The sequence below is a fragment of the Stegostoma tigrinum genome, chromosome 35 (genome assembly GCF_030684315.1).
Source record: "Stegostoma tigrinum isolate sSteTig4 chromosome 35, sSteTig4.hap1, whole genome shotgun sequence".
Classification (NCBI taxonomy): domain Eukaryota; kingdom Metazoa; phylum Chordata; class Chondrichthyes; order Orectolobiformes; family Stegostomatidae; genus Stegostoma; species Stegostoma tigrinum.
The window spans coordinates 22,408,828-22,425,605 of NC_081388.1; the positions used below are offsets into that span (position 1 = coordinate 22,408,828).

General features: G+C 45.7%; 1 protein-coding gene across 1 annotated transcript in view; it reads right to left on the minus strand.

The window, feature by feature from the left end:
* ppan (peter pan homolog) overlaps positions 1-14,011 on the minus strand; it is a 32,391-nt gene extending 18,380 nt beyond the window's left edge. Inside the window, exons 1-11 of the mRNA XM_059640008.1 lie at positions 13,869-14,011; positions 12,716-12,886; positions 10,650-10,751; positions 9,149-9,199; positions 7,888-8,058; positions 6,984-7,060; positions 5,890-5,997; positions 4,272-4,395; positions 3,689-3,767; positions 2,838-2,967; positions 1,549-1,712 (exon numbers count right to left, since the gene is read on the minus strand). Coding sequence (XP_059495991.1) covers positions 1,549-1,712; positions 2,838-2,967; positions 3,689-3,767; positions 4,272-4,395; positions 5,890-5,997; positions 6,984-7,060; positions 7,888-8,058; positions 9,149-9,199; positions 10,650-10,751; positions 12,716-12,886; positions 13,869-13,886 — 1,195 coding nt within the window. The 5' untranslated portion in view covers positions 13,887-14,011. The remainder of the gene's footprint in view (positions 1-1,548; positions 1,713-2,837; positions 2,968-3,688; positions 3,768-4,271; positions 4,396-5,889; positions 5,998-6,983; positions 7,061-7,887; positions 8,059-9,148; positions 9,200-10,649; positions 10,752-12,715; positions 12,887-13,868) is intronic.
* Positions 14,012-16,778: the final 2,767 nt, after the last annotated feature.

The window sequence follows — 16,778 nt, forward strand, 5'->3', positions numbered from 1 at the left end:
AACTTTGCAACTTAAAAACCAAGTGCTGCATTTTGGAGCTGTGTGTAGTGTTGTTTTCAGAAACTGTGAGAGAGAGAATTTGAGACTGAGCGGTGCTTGGAGACTTTTGAGTCAAGGAAATTCTGAGCACTGTGATTGACTGAGCTGTAATGCATTAAAAAACTACAAGGCAGCAGAGGAAATTACCCATAGCCTATGAACTGAAAGCCTCCAGCTCCCCCTCTCCATATGGAGAAACAGATAGAAAAAAAACAAGCAGGCTTAAAAGAAATAATTCCAACAAGGCCTAGGTCTACCTGATCAGCCACTGGAGGAAGATTTCCTTTTTGCTAAAATCAAAACAATTGACAGAAAATAGTTTAACAGTGGCCTAGACTTTTGACCTTTGGAATTCCATTTTCTTCTGTATTCTTTTTTCACCCATACTGTGTTAAAACTATATGACTTTTGTCTGTGCTGCGATTGAGTATGTGTAGATTTGGAGTTTTGAAGGAGCTCAATTTAACTTACATAGTTGAAGATTTAGAAATGCTTGCTTATCTTTGTGTTTTGTGAAAGTGTGACAATAAATTGCTATTCTTTATTATTCCTGTAGCTACCTGGTATGAACTGTTTTTGTCCTGAGTAGCCATCTGTGGAACAAATAGATCAACTTGGTGGTTTCATTGGGATTTTATATGTTCTATTACAGCTGTGGAGTGAAGAAGTATAATTATCAGCTTCACTTCCTAGCGCAGCCACAACAATACTTGAAATTAGTGTTTCTAAACATTAATGAAGATACCTGACACTGAAGCGAAGAGGAAGGTTTCTGTTTAATTTTGTGACTTGACCCATTATCTTATATGGATTGGACCAAGAGATCCCAAACAAACAATGAATTTCTGCAGCAGACAGGGAGCAGGTTTATTTAAAACCAACACACCCAAGTCTCTGACTGACATAAAGACCCAAACAATCACTAATTTCCTTTAGGAAATCATAGATTATATAATAGAATTCCTACAGTGTGGAAACAGGCCCTTCAGCCCAGCAAGTCCACATCGATCCTCAACTCATTCCACTGAGACCCATCCGCCTATAACCCACCTGATCTACACATCCCTGAACACTACGAGCAATTTAGCATGGCCAATCCACCTAGCCTGCACATCTTTGGACTGTGGGAGGAAACCAGAGCACCCAGAAGAAACCCATGCAGAGACGGGAAGAATGTGCAAACTCCACACGGACAGTTGCCCGAGGGTGGAATCGAACCCGGGTCCCTGGCGCTCACAGGCAGCAGTGCTATCCCCTCTGCTGCCTTTACCTGGTCTGGCCTCTTCACAACTCCAGACCCTGAGCAATGTGAATGAGGCTGAAAAGCTCTCTGAAAGTGATAACAAACCAGTCAGGGATGGATGACAAATACTGGCCTTGCCAGTGACACCTACATCCGTGGAAGAAGAAAACAAAACAAACGTAGGCTTCACGAGCTCTGCTGATATTGTCAAAGGTTTTCTCTCGTCAAACATCTGCAATCTTTGATAAAATGAAATAAACTGTTACCATCATCTGGCTCAATGCCAACCTCCTGGCGATAATACTCTCGGTCTGAGTCACTGTTATCCTGGTCACTCTGAATCCCCTTCTCCTCAGTGCATGGGTCCTCAACCTCCTCTTCGTCTCTGTCACCCTCAACATTCCTCCCCATTCCAGCCAGACTTCTTTTCCTGAAAAAAAGATATGAAGATGAAGGATGACGTTCCTGATTTTCAGTCCAGTTGAGATCCATTTCTCTGAGCCAATCTCCCTGCAGCCTCCTACTCAATGCTCCATTTGTGCTGCTTCTTCCTCACTCTGTCTCACTCCCTGTCAGGATGTGTTTGCAACCATCACCTCCCACACACTGATACCCACAACCTCGCCGTCTCTCTGTCACTAACTCTCAGTTACAGCTCCTGCACTAATGGCTGGCCACATCGCATTGACGTTCCTACTGACTTTCCTCACCCGACCAGAAAGTGAGAGGTGGAAGGAGAGATTGGATGGAATTAATTATTACGTAAACACTGGGTGCATTAGATTGAAAAACAGATAGATGCAGCAGAAGTTTTTTTTAAAAGGGTCCAGATCATGACCGATCATTTGCTCTGTCCAAATGCAAATTTAGTCTATAGGACTGAGTGAGTGATCCAGCGATGGGAGCAAGTGATCAAATCCAATACAAATTAGATGATTTTATTTTACACAGGGACAGGAGCAGGTCATTCAGCCCATCAATCCTACCTGCCATTCTAGATTATGGCTGATTATTGACCTCAATGCCATTCCCCAACACCATCTTCAATCCATCGGGGTAATTTAGTCTCCAGTAATTTATCAATTTATGCTTAGATCATTGAGTAGGTTCAAACTTCCACAGCTTCTCAGGCTGGTTCCAGAATTACAGGGAAAAACATCTGATCTAGGTCCACCCTGTCAAGTTGAGTAAGGATTGTGTATACAGTTACACGAGATCACCTCTCATTCTTTAAAACCTTACAGTATACAGACCCTAGTTTCCTCAATTTCTCCTCACTACACAACACTGGCACTGAGAAAGATCAATAACCCCATTCCCAGAGAGATTGGGAGGGAGTTACTTGGGCTGTCACTGTGTTGAAACTAAAGACGTGGATCGGTGGACTCAAGAACATGAGCAAGCACAGATAATGGCACACTCCTGAGGCGATGATGGCCTGGGTCAGTGTGGGTTGGCATTGCCAGCGTGAGAGCCAGGAAATGATGCAGCTGGTGCCAGTGGGACAGTGCTCTGATGGAGGTGGAGCGTGAACATGGAAGGTGGGTTCACTCACTTGTGCAGCTCACGCTCCCTCTGTTTGCGACGAATGTCTCCTTCTTGTTTTTTGCGTCTTTCTTCTTTCAGCTTCTGTCGCTTCTCTCGCTGCTGAAGGAGCTCCTGGAGTTCCTCCTCTGTCTTTTGGACTGGAGACGGAAAGATTGGATATATTACGCAACCATTTGTAAACACCGCCCTCTTGAAAATACTGTGTACGTTTCCGGCTTAACGGGAAACACTTACACACTCAGAGCCATTATATACCGGAGAGCCCTGCAGTGAGAGGACATTCGACCATGAACAGTGTCACAGCCAAACAGACAGTGTATTCAGTGAACAGGGGCTTGGACAGCACTGCCTAATGGACACTATGGTGCTCCCAGCATTGGCCTGACATCACAGGCTGTGTCTGGGATCTTCCTCTGCTGTGGGTTGCTGCTCTAAACCCTTCTGCACCACAATGTCAGTCAGTTCTTCGATGGAACAACGTGAGCAATGCTCAAAGGGAGGTTTTCAAAAACAGACATGTTCCCACCTCTAGCCTCAAAGCATCAAGTCCCCACATCCACAACAGGCAACTACGGCCACCCCACACCCACACCGACAGGTTACCCGCACTCCGCCCCCACACCGACAGGTGAGCCTGACCCCCGCCCCCACACTGACAAGTGAGCATGACCCCTGTCCCCACACTGACAGGTTACCCGCACCCCGCCTCCACACCGACAGCTCAGCCTGACCCCTTGTCCCCACACCGACAGGTGAGCCTGACCCCTGACCCCACACCAACAGGTAAGCCTGTGACCCCTGACCTCCTTGCCTATAGATCAATAAGCCCATAGCCTCTGTCTGCTTATTGACACTTACTGAAAGAATGATACATCACTTGTCCATCGCACATCCCCTCCTGAATCTTCACCAGCTCCAGGGACAATCGAGGGCCAATCTAAAGGGTGGGATTGCACAAAGAGGTCGGGTTAGAGTTAACACGAACATTGCTGCCAGCCTGAGCCTGTCCCCTCAGGTCTGAGATCAGAATGACAGGTCACCAGGTCTCTAGTTAACATGGCTTTAGAAGCCTGAGGACAGGGCACAGGCTGACAGCCCCCACTCTCTCTCGTTGCCATCACTGCTAAGGGCAGTGACAGCAGGCAGCAGTGGTCTGGCAGCACCATCCTGACGTGTAACCTGGAATGGTCTGCTCAAGGATACATTAACTAATTGCCTGCTCCCCAACAGTGTGGCAGATACTGAATGTTAATGGAGAAGGTTCTCAATGAAATTAACTACCAACAGAGTGCAGTTGCTCCTATCTGGGCCACCTGACGAACAGGAGGGTGGAGTTTCTAACAGTCACGCAGAGCTCCTTTCCCAGTACTCAGAGCCTGGGCCCCGCCTGGAGGATAGCCTAAGAGGGCTGTGAACAGAAAGTGGACGCACTGGCACTGACCTCGGTGAGTCGAATGGCGCTCTGCTGGGCCTGCAGATTCCCCCGGCCTGCACAGACCTGCGGCAGCTCCGTTATGTTGTGTTCCCCATCCTGTTCAGCTTCACTCTCAGACAGATTGGCTCCCCTGCAGTTCAGACAGAAAGAAATAGCTCAGGATCTCTCTTTATTTAGGGAAGATTGGTATCAAGCACACGACAGAGCCCAATGAAGGACCAAGAGGGGAAAAAAAACTAAAGCTGCACCAAGCTGTAGTTTAGACTCAGTGGGCTGTTCGTGGATAAATACCCTGACAATTCTGTGGTTGAATGTGATAGGACGTAGAGAGGGAGAGAGACAGAATGTCAAATCGAGAGGGAAATCATTCAAAGAGAAAGTTATGTCATTATACAGCCAGAAAACCTGAGTATCTGCGACTCAAACTGGCAACACGCGAGAGTGACCATGTGCCTTACGCCTGCACTCTCATCCAGAAGGTCAGTCAGTGAGGGGCACAACTGAAGCCAATCCTTAACCAATTTTATAGCATTTACGTACGAAGTTATAGATCACAAGCTAAAACATCCGAGCCCCAAAGCCACAGTTTCACGTAGTACCAACAGGGAATTGCAAGGGAATGCTGACCATACACGTGTAATTAAAACAAAATTAATAATCCAGACCCTTAATAAGCAGGAGCAGGGCGTCATTGACGGATGGCTCCTGCCCCATACAGACAGACTGCCTAATGCCAGGGCCAACAGAATAAAAGCTGAGGGGTGTTTAATGATCTCAGTGATGGTAGCAAAGTCTGCAACCTAGCCCAATAGACTCTGTTTTTCTCATAAGAGTCTGCCAATATACTTCCAACAGAAAAGAAACTTCTTACACAAGGGAATAAAACAAGTGCTATTACACCAGACAAAAACAATTAGAATGATCTTGTTACAAACATCACAAAGATTTATCTCTTACAGATAAATCAGCACTCACTTACAGACACTTTGAGCTCGGTGGGTCCTCCCTATCCCCATACTAAAGCGTCTTGCTCAGCTGGAAAAGCTCTCATTGGATATTCTGGCATATTTCTTTACATTAACCAGATAATATTTCTTCAGCAAATCTCTCTCCTCAAGATCCTCAAAAACAAACTGTCAATCCATTGTTTAATGAGGGCTTCCTAAACTCATGTCTTCAACAGCCAAGTTGGACTTTCTACCTGACAGTCCCACAGCTCTCTACTCACTGACTTCAAAACAACAGCCCTCAACCTCTGCCCAGCCCTGATTGCTTGAAAATTGCTAATGATATCACTTCTGCTGTTATGGGCCTCTTCGCCCACTATAATCCAACTTCTGACCAACTCTCTGTAGTGGCTGTAAAACTCAAGTCATCAAATATCTTCAAAACTATCTCCGCACACTGCTTGCTGGTCACTGAGCTGAAACCATATGGTTTGATGAACTGAAGGCTCAAAATAACTTGGGACCTTTTAAACAAAAACAGACCAGATCTTCAGAGAAATGAAAAACTAAAACAGATTTTCCTTTTCTATTAGAATCTAAATTCTCAAATAATGATATCACGAACCTTGCTAACAGGGCTAGCTCGAGACAGAAAGGTTGTGAAACTCTTGACTTACTTCATCAGCAGATCGCTGATATCTTCAAACCTGCTCATGTTCGGGAACTTCTCCTGGAGCAGCTTCTTCACTCCCCGGCTCATCCCAACAGGAATCACTTTAATGGAGCTGCAGACATGAAAGATATGCCCATTATAAAAAAGGTTACACAGAAGGGCAAGAGGCCATTCAGTCAGCAGTGTTATTAGATCACAGTCAATCTGTCTAATCTTAAAACTAACCAACCACATCCCTGAAATATTCAAGTGACCCTACACCCCCTCAGGGAGATGTTGTCCTCCAGGCATTATACAGCAAAACACCTTTGTTCCAGTCTCAAATGCCCTTGCAATGAAAGCCAATATATAATTCACCTTCCTAGTTTTGCTGTACCTTTGGGCAAGCTGTTAGTGACTCATCCACAAGATTTGTGTTCCCTTTGGACATCAATACCTCGCCAATCTCTTGCCACTGAAGAAACTTCCTGTAGTTCTGTCTCTTCCCCTGAAGTGGATAACCTCACATTTATTCACATCATTTTCCATCGGCCACGTTCTAGCCTATTCACTCACAAATCTCCTTGATGCTCCTTTGCAACATGCCAGTCCAATCCTCCTCCCCTTCCTAAACTCCGTCTAGTGCTGCGCCTTCGATATGATTTGATGCTTATATCCAAATCATTGATAAGGTTTAGGAACACAGCAATGACCCTTACAGCTCCCCATTTGCTACAAGCCGTTCATTCGCAATGCTTGTTTTTGCTCTGTTAGCCAATTCTCAATCTGTACACTTCACCTCTAATCCCATGTGCTCTAATCTGTTTACCTACCTGTTGTCTGGGATCTTATCAAAGGCCTTCTGAAAATTCAAATACACTTCTAACATTCTCCTCTATCTACGCAGTAAGTGACATCCTCAAAAAACACAAGTTTGATGAACATGACCTCCTCTTGGTAAGTGCACGTTGACCCTGCCCAATCAGATCCCCAATCCCCACTTGCGAGAATTTGCGGGTAACTCACTGACACTCCCCACACCCCAAGACCCGGGGAATAATCTCCCACATCCGTCTCCAAAGCGATAAAGCGGGGCTGAGATATGGGATGTTCACTCACTAGTGTCTGATGTCGACCCTCTGTGTACTGGAGTTGTAATTGATCAGAACACACCTTTTAACAGCGTTCAACCCGACCTGTAAAGGAACCGACAAGACAGGGTTAGGGCACAGGAAACATCAATGCAACACACTGGACAATACTGTCTTCAACATACAACTCAAACAGGACATTCGCACAGCACGAGGATACAGGCATCACAGTAAAATCCACCCCAACTGGGCACACAGACCCCTGCCAGCAAACACACTGCACAGCAATTAGCATCACTAGCCTGATCAGTTTGATTCTTTTGCCGAGCTCAGGGGATTGAGAGTGAATACAGAGATAATGCTGACGTCTGGATCAGCCCAGAAACATGGTGCTGATTGTTTTTGAGTCAGTTTTACAACAACTTGCACTTACGCAGCACCTTTACTGCTGTAAAACACCCCAAAGTTATGAGGCACAAAAACAGATATTGGCGGAGACTGGAGGCTTGATCAAAGAGAAGGGGGTTAAAGTGCATCTTAATGGATGGAAGAGAGAGGGGAGACAGTGCGAAAGGGAGCGTTCAAGGGGGTGAGCGGCAGGGAGAGCTGGAGAACAGCTGAGCGAGGTGGGGGGGGGTGGGGGGGCAGGTGGACAGAGAGCACAAGAGAAGGTGAGGGAGTAAGAGAGAGAAGATTCCAAAGGCATGGGCTGTCAATGCTGGACTCGTGGTTGACTCTTAATTGTCCTCCAGCAATTAGGGATGGGCAATAAAATAAAACCTCAAACTGCTAAGACCAAGTGAGAATTGGAGAATTTCATTTATTTCTGGTCTGTCCCTCTCAAATTGCCACACCCCTTCTCCCACTCCCCACACACACGCACACACACACACACACATCCCCCCCACCCTCTATAAAATCCATGCTCTTACCTTATAGACATTGATGGATGGGAACATATTCTGGAAAACAGTGGCCATCAGCTTGATGTGCATTCCATCACCTCCAAAGTTACTCAGCACCAGCAACGCATGATGGTAAAACTGTTGCTCATGCATCCGGTGTCTCTTCAAGGAGGAGACCACGTCTTTCACCAGGGAATACTGGGAAACGCAGGAAACACAGCGTAAACCTGGGGAAAAGTGGCTCAGAACATCTCAAACCCCTGAAGCCAGTGGTGATACAGTAAGAGCTAGCTTCAACTTTTACCCAGAAGTTAAGGGCATTAGACCAGAGAAAGGGCCCAGGGGATTGAGAGTGAATACAGAGATAATGCTGACATCTGGATCGGCCCAGAAACATGGTGCTTCGAGACATTCGAGTGCAGCTGATCAATGAGCAAGAGAATTGGTCGGCCAGATGGTTAAACCCTTTCAAATCCGAGAATCCTAAATGGGGGGGATGGAGGGCAGGGTCAGCTGGGGTTGCAGATGGTGGGGTTTCTCTGTGCCAGGGTTGGGGTGAATGGCAGGAGAGAAGTCTGCGCCAAGCGGAGGGAAGCACTGCACAGGTGGCAGGTATGTGCTGTGAGCTGTTTTGAACAATGTTACAGGACCTTTAGCTTTCACACAAGCTGCCAGTCAATCTAACAGGGGCTTTGATTTACTAGCTTGTTTAAAGAAAGAGGGCCTCAGACAATGTCACACTGCCCCAGTCCTGCACTGAGACATGGGGAGGCTCAAATTAGATCCAGATACTGTTCTCACTCCATGTGATTGGGGCTTAAACCAAAAATCATGTCTTTGGAGGCCAGTACACAAAAGGCTTCCCACAGAGACTGAAAGGAGCTTAGGACACTCCAGAAGAGTCAGCAAGGTTAGCAAGCTGAGCTAAATACTCTTCACTAAAGATGAATAATACCGACAAAACACACTTCAGACATAGTGAATGACTAAACACTAAAGTTAATCCTATTCAGTTTCCTCAATCCCAGTGATCACGTGATCCAGTGATGATGGAGATCTCAGTAATCACAGGCATCAGTCTTTAACAATCTGGTTACATTTCCAAAGTGGATTTGACAAGATAATATCAAGACTGAACGATTCAGCAATTCAATCAATAACTTATTTGGAAACTATCTGCCAGAGAAGTGATACTTGGATTATCAGGTGCGTGCCAGGTCAGAGCTGCACTTGGGGCCACTGACCTTACAATGAAGCTGTGGCAGGAAACCCGAATAGGAACACTTACTTGGTGAACTTTGAACGTGAGTGTGGGGCCTCTTGGCAAACGGGCAATTTTCTGAAGGATGGTTGGAAAGATAAAGCAAGTCAGTATTCTGAAGACAATCCCACACACACACTGCCAAAAACATTTTCCCAGCCTAACATCAATATCACCTCTAAGCCAAGAGAGGGCAGCAGATGGTTAGTTTCCAGGGCCTCTGTTAAACTGATATTGCAGCTGGATGTCAAGATAGCAATAGCTCCTCTTCCCTCCAGCATGGTACAATAGTTTCTGTAAGTTAGTGTGACTTTGTTTTGTAATGTTTCAATGTGCCGTTCATGGCCATTTCTTTAAGCTACATTTTAGGGGTAATTCTCCACCGATAACATTTGGAATGGGAGGATATTCCCATGTTCGTCACCTAGTGGTCAAACTGGACTGGTCGTTCTGAAGGGGTCTTGGATCTCAGTAAAGTGGGGTAGAAATATCTTCATTGATTGCCACTGGATTCTGTCTTCACAGCTTTTGATTAGTGATGAAAGGTGTCTTTTGATATTGCATCATCTCAGTTTGCATTCCCAAAGTCAAATTTCTATTTATATCTTGATTTAAAATTTCTTCACTAATCTCTACATTGTTGAATGGTTTAACAGGGATCTATTAGCAGCTTTGTAGAGATCTCATTTCAGACTAATTTTGTCTCTCACTGATTTTCAAATGATAAAAGAATTATTAAAAGTTTTAACATCTATTATTGAAATGTTCATTTCCAATAATCTAGTGGTGTAACTTATAAAACTGATTGATCATACAGTGCATTGGTATTATTCCAGTGGTTCAAGTGCAGTATCTGTCGGTGGATAAACTGATCAGCAAACAGCTGAGAGTCCGAGAGATGATCTAATCAAGCTCTTTGAATCAATGACAGGTTTTACTCAAGATTCCTCCTGAGGGGAACAGCAGAATTAGAAGCCATTAACAGAAGATGGGTCACCAAACAATCACATCAGGAATTCAGGAGAAATGTCTTCACCCACAGAATGGTGGGAATACAAACTTCACTCCCACAGGGAGGGACTGAAGTGAATTGTATGAAGAGAGAAAGCATTTGAGGGGGAAGGAGTTAGACAGGCAAGATAAGAAGAGATGGGAGGAGGCTTGAGTAGAGCAGAAACACCAGCTTGAATAAATTGGCCCGAATGACCTGTTTCTAAGCTGTACATTCTGTATCGTATCAGGAATGTGCCGAGTTGAAATCCCAGCAGGGAAAGTAACAAAACAAGAAATCAGTGCTGGACACTGAGCAACAGGTCACAGTGGCACTTTGTCTGGGTTTGCTATACGAGAATAGAATAAACCAGGAGCTAACAATATCATCAGTGGCAAATAGGTTCATTACTCAAGTGGCCAAAGCCAATTACATTGTGAAGAACAGTTCCATTGATAAAAGAATCACTAAACTAATAACAGATGACGAAGGGGAAAACCATTTCTTCCTTGTAGGAAGAATTTCCATTTTACTTACAAAGTTCACACTTGTCGATGATTTAGTAAAAATTAAGAAATGTGTCACACCAAGTGGCCCAGCCACAGCAACAAAATCCTTCAGCAAGTTCCTCTTCCGCACCTGAGAACACAGTAACACACAATCAGCCCATCAATACAAGGTCAGATAGCGACACCGACACTGGGTGGGATCAACACATCGCACCAATATTTCAGTGAAATCACACACTTTAATCGTGTCTAATTTATTCAACTCATTTACACGAGCTGCTTCTATCCCTGCCAAGCAGCAACAGACAGGTGGAGTTTAATTTAGATAAATGTGAGGTGCTGCATTTGCGAAAGGCAAATCAGGACTGGACTTAGACACTGAATGGTAAGGTCCTAGGGAGTGTTGCTGAACAAAGAGACCTGGAGTGCGGGTTCTTAGTTCCTTGACAGTGAGTTGCAGGTAGATAGAATAGTAAAGGTGACATTTGGTATGCTTGCCTTTATTGGCCAGTGCATTGTTGCAGCTGTACGGCATTTTAGTGAGGCCACTCTTGGAATACTGTGTGCATTTCTGGTCACCCTGCTATAGGAAGGATGTTGTTAACCCTGCAAGGGTGCAGAAAAGATTTACAAGGACATTGTCAGAGTTGGAGGGAGAAGTTGAATAGGCTGGGCTATTTTCCCTGGAGCATTGGAGGCTGAAGGGGTGATGTTATAAAGGTTTATAAAATCATGAGGAAGTGGAGGAAACCAATACAATAACAACTTTTAAAATGCATCTGGATGGGTACATGAATAGGAAGGGTTCAGAGGGATATGGGCCAAATGCTGGCACATGGGACTAGATTAATCAAGGATATGTGGTCAGCAGGGACAAGTTGGACCGAAGGGTCTGTTTCCGTGCTGTATGACTCGATGACCTGGGATCACTTGCCGTTCACTGTGCGGTGCATCAGCCAAACTTTTTCCCTGGTCGAGCCTCAGGCTGGGGATGGGCCTAATCTGTGACTGGGTCCTTTTAAAATCATTCACAGAATATGGGCATCTTCATCAAAGCCAGCACTTATTGCTCGAGAAGGTGGGAGAAAGCCACCTCCCTTCAATAGCACTGCGTGGTTTGATCATCCATTTCAGACAGACCACAGGGGCTGATCTCAACGGGCTGAATAAATGCTTGACCTTATCGTTCAATGATGTGTCCCTGTGGTTCTCGGGCCATACATTGACCATACCATGTAAAACTGACAGGTTTCCTTTCCTAAAGGGCATGGCAAACTAGATGGATTTTTACTACAATCTAACTGATACATCATCACTATTAGTAACACTCACACTAATAAATAATAGTTCATATTAATTCATTAATGATGCTCACGGTGCAATGTAAACTCATGTTTCTGGATCATACCAGTCCAATAAAGTCACTGTTCCTGTACTAATCTCACCATGAATTGTTTTGAGCAGATAATGAAACTTTCACTTACCCACAATCAGAGCTCAATTATGGACTGCTGCAGCAGCACCACCTTCTGAAGAGCAATTAGAGATGGACAATGGATGACAATGTAACCGTGAATTAATTTTAAATACAACTTTGTTGGACAAGGATAAAATGGGATATAAAAAAATCTAGATTAAGAATCTAAAGATGACCATGAATCCACTGTCAATTGTCAGAAAAACCCATCTGGATCACTAATATTCCTTTAGGGAAGGAAACTGCCATCCTTACCTGGTCTGGCCCTCTATGTGACTGCAGGCCCACAGCAGTTAGGGATGGGTGCTGCCTAGTCAGTGGCACTTTCACCCGTGAATGAATAAAGAAGAAAAACTGAGTTGATGTACAGATCAGCCGTGTTCCCCCTGAACATTGGGCTCGGCATGAGGGGCTGAATGTTCTCTTTCTATGGTACCCTACCACCATATTCCCCGAAATGGAAACATCTTTCCTCCACTTCCCCATCAGCTCTGGTCAAGTTAGGATATTAATGAATACACTCAATATAACCAAAGTGGATAACCTCATATTTACCAACATTACACTGGAGAATACAGGACACTTCACCTGGATGGAGCTTCAACAACAGCACCCACCTTCAGTGCCCGGGCAGTGTAAGGCTCCATAAGCCGCCTCAAGTCAGTGATCAGCTTGTGAACATTCTGACCCACTTGGCCTCGGTGGAAGATGAAAGTGTGAGGGACAGTGGCAAATTCCTCCTGAGAACGCTGTATCGCCGCTGCACGAATTTTCTTCTGTGTCTTGGACTGAAACGGGATTGAAACAAATTAGTGGTAACAATGATGGTTTGTTTGGAGGGTGTAGGGGGTGGTGACGGAAGGAGGTTTGTGGGGGAGAGGACGGAGTGGGTGGTGGGAGTAGAGGATGGTGGCAGAGAGAGATGGGGGAGAGATATCGGGGGGGTGGTGGGGGGGATGGGATATCGGGGGGGGATGGGATATCGGGGGGGGGGATGGGATATCGGGGGGGGATGGGATATCGGGGGGGGGATGGGATATCGGGGGGGGGATGGGATATCGGGGGGGGGATGGGATATCGGGGGGGGGATGGGATATCGGGGGGGGGATGGGATATCGGGGGGGGGTGGGATATCGGGGGGGGGATGGGATATCGGGGGGGGTGGGATATCGGGGGGGGGGTGGGATATCGGGGGGGGGTGGGATATCGGGGGGGGTGGGATATCGGGGGGGGGTGGGATATCGGGGGGGATATGAGATATCGGGGGGGATGGGATATCGGGGGGGGATGAGATATCAAGGGGGGAGAGATATCGGGGGGGATGAGATATCGGGGGGATGGGATATCAGGGGGGAGAGATATCAAGGGGGGAGACATATCGGGGGGGATGGGATATCGGGGGGATGGGATATCGGGGGGGATGGGATATCGGGGGGGGTGGGATATCGGGGGGGGTGGGATATCGGGGGGATGGGATATCGGGGGGATGGGATATCAGGGGGGAGAGATATCAAGGGGGGAGACATATCGGGGTGGGATGGGATATCGGGGGGGGTGGGATATCGGGGGGGGGTGGGATATCGGGGGGGGGGGTGGGATATCGGGGGGGGGTGGGATATCGGGGGGGGGTGGGATATCGGGGGGGGGGGTGGGATATCGGGGGGGGGTGGGATATCGGGGGGAGAGATATCGGGGGGAGAGACATCGGGGGGAGAGGCATCGGGGGGGGTGGGATATCGGGGGGGGGATGGAGACGACGCCGGGACTGACCCGCCCGGACCTCCCCATCACTGCCGCCGCTGTCCGGTCCCGGGGGGGGGGAACCTTCTCCTTTTTCTCTCCGTCTCCGCTCTCACACGTTTCCCATCGGCACCGCCATTACCGCTGAACACGTGACCCTAGGGTCCGCCCCGCCCCGCGTTCCGGCCGGTGCCGCTCGCCCCTGCAGAAAGGTTCCGGCCTCAAACCGACCCCTAGTGGAGAGAGACTGTGAGGGACACTGGGCAGAAAGTCAAAGTGAAATGTCTCCCAGACAGCACACCCTGAGGCTTATTTTCAGATGTAGAACTGAGGAATCATATTTTTAAATTGAACTGTGTTATATTTTAATAGCCACCACCATTGAGAGTTAAATTTGAAGGAAATAATATCCAACATCCATGCCAAGGCATTATTGATTGAGCAATGAGAAAGAGGGAAATTTTAGATTCTTAATATCTTCATATCAACAACTGCCAAACGGAGGATTAAGCCCTGCCTTTTCACTACTCACAGCTCTGATTATATCCAAACAGAATCTATAAGATGTAGGATCAGAAGCAGGCCATTCAGCGCATCAAGTCTGCTCCACCATTGAACGAGATCATGGCTGATCTGAGAATCCTCAACTCCTACTGCTTCCCCATGACCCTTAATTCCTTCACTGATTAACAAAAACCTCTTAGCCTTGAATACACTCAATAACCCAAGCTCTGCGATTAAGAATTCCACAGATTCATCAGTCTCTGACAGAAATTCCTCCAAATCTCAGTCTGAAATGTATAACACTTCATCCTGAAATTATTCAGTGTTTCTTGACTATCCCTTAAGGGAAACAATCTCACAGAACCTATCCTGTCAAATCTCTTGAGTATTTGCAAATTCTTCTAAACTCCAACAAATATAGGGATGGAGGGAAGACATATCGGGGGGGGGGGGGGGAAGCACGGGGGGAGAAATAGAGATGATGCCGGGACTGACCCATCCGGATTTCCCCATCAACCTCCCCTCATAAGAAAGTTCTTCCATACCCATGGTCAGCCTTGTGAACCTTCTCTGGATTGACTCTAATTCCAGCATATTTTTCCTTAAATAAAGGGACCAAAACTGTTCACAGTATTCCAGCTGTACACAAACTAGCGCCTTGTACAGTTTTAGAAACATATCTCTTTTTTTATTAACAAAAGCAGAAATTGCTGGAAAGCCTTAGCAGATCTGGCAGAACCTGTGGACAGAAATCAGAGTTAATGTTTCAGTTTCAGTGGCACTGTGCTGTGTGACTTGCAGTTTTTTCCAACTTGTGTCCCACCTGCAAAGTTCCTGCCCGTGCAGTTATCTATACCCGACTGTAGACTCAGTGTTTCCTCGCCATTTGTCATCCCACCTATTTCCGTGTCATCTGCAAATTTGACTATAATGTATTCACTTCCTTTATTTAAGTCATTCACACAAGTTGCAAATAATTGTGTCCACAGCACTAGTCCCTGTGACAGTTCACTCATTACAGGTTGCCACCCAAAATGCCCCTTGAAATTATTCCATGGACACCAGAATCCCATCACCAAGTTACGCTTTATTTACACGTGTAAAGACTTGACACTGACCCAGCTCAGAGTGAGCTGAACTCCTGACACTCGTTTCTACTTGTGAGCCAGGACTCCCTGATTGGACCAGATTAACGGCCCCAATCAGGGAACTCATATTCTATCAGGTCCACCTGGCTGACTGTTACAACTTCTTCAAAACTCTATTTTCTATTAGTTCAGCCTATCCTCTCTCCATGCTCACATTCTACCTTCAACATCATGGTCTCTTATGTAAATTGAGTAGCCTACTGTGCAGAACTCCTTTAGGGAATCCGAAATTTCATATCTACTGTTTCCCCTAAATCTACATTGTTTGATACATCCATAAGACGTAGGAGTGGAAGTAAGGCCATTCGGCCCATCAAGTCCACTCCGCCATTTAAATCATGGCTGATGGGCATTTCAACATCACTTCCCTGCACTCTCCCCGTAGGCCTTGATTCCTTCTGATATCAAGAATTTGTCGATCTCTGCCTTGAAGGCATCCAACGTCCCGGTCTCCACTGCACTCTGTGGCACTGAATTCCACAAGCCCACCGCTCTCTGGCAAAGCATTCTAAGTGTGTCAGGCCTGACTTCCCCTTTAGGCAGAAATATTGACTGAACTTGATTCTATTCTGTAATTCTAAACACCCTGCAACTACATCCTTAAAAGCAGACTCTATCATCTTCCCAAAACATATGTTAAGCAAATTAGCCTACAGTTACCTCTTTTTAAATCTCACTCATTAAGCAACAAGTAACAATTTATCTAACTCTAACAGTGAACAAATTAACAGACCTAACAAACTGACCAATTCCTAACTACTCACTATTCCTGAACAGAACAAAATTCTAATGGCATACTGTTCCTGTAAAAACAAATCCCACGTATATAAACCTCAGTAATAAGAAAAATAAATTAAAACTCAGACTCTCAAAACTACAATCAGGATGTGTCTTCCAGAATGTTCCATGCCTTTTCCACTATTCTTCAGTCAGGAATTTTCTTTGTTGAATCCTTGTGTCAGGAATATTAAGAGTGCTGTGGTACCTTTTAGATGGTGCTTAATCAGAGAGCTTAAAGATTTCTGAGAAAGCTAGCATTTTACTCTTCCATTAGCAGTTTGTTCTCCCAGTCCCTCAAATCCATTGAAATATAAATCTTGTACAAGTGAGAAATGCTTTTGGTTTATTTGCATAGTCAAACCCCAAATGTTTGTTTCCTTGTTGATATGCTGCTGCACAGAACTGAACTGTTTTAGTGACTAGGAATATTTTTGTGATTAAATTATAAATTTTGAAATAAAAATACAAAAAGAACATTTTAAGGAGAGTAATGATTATACAGCCAAGA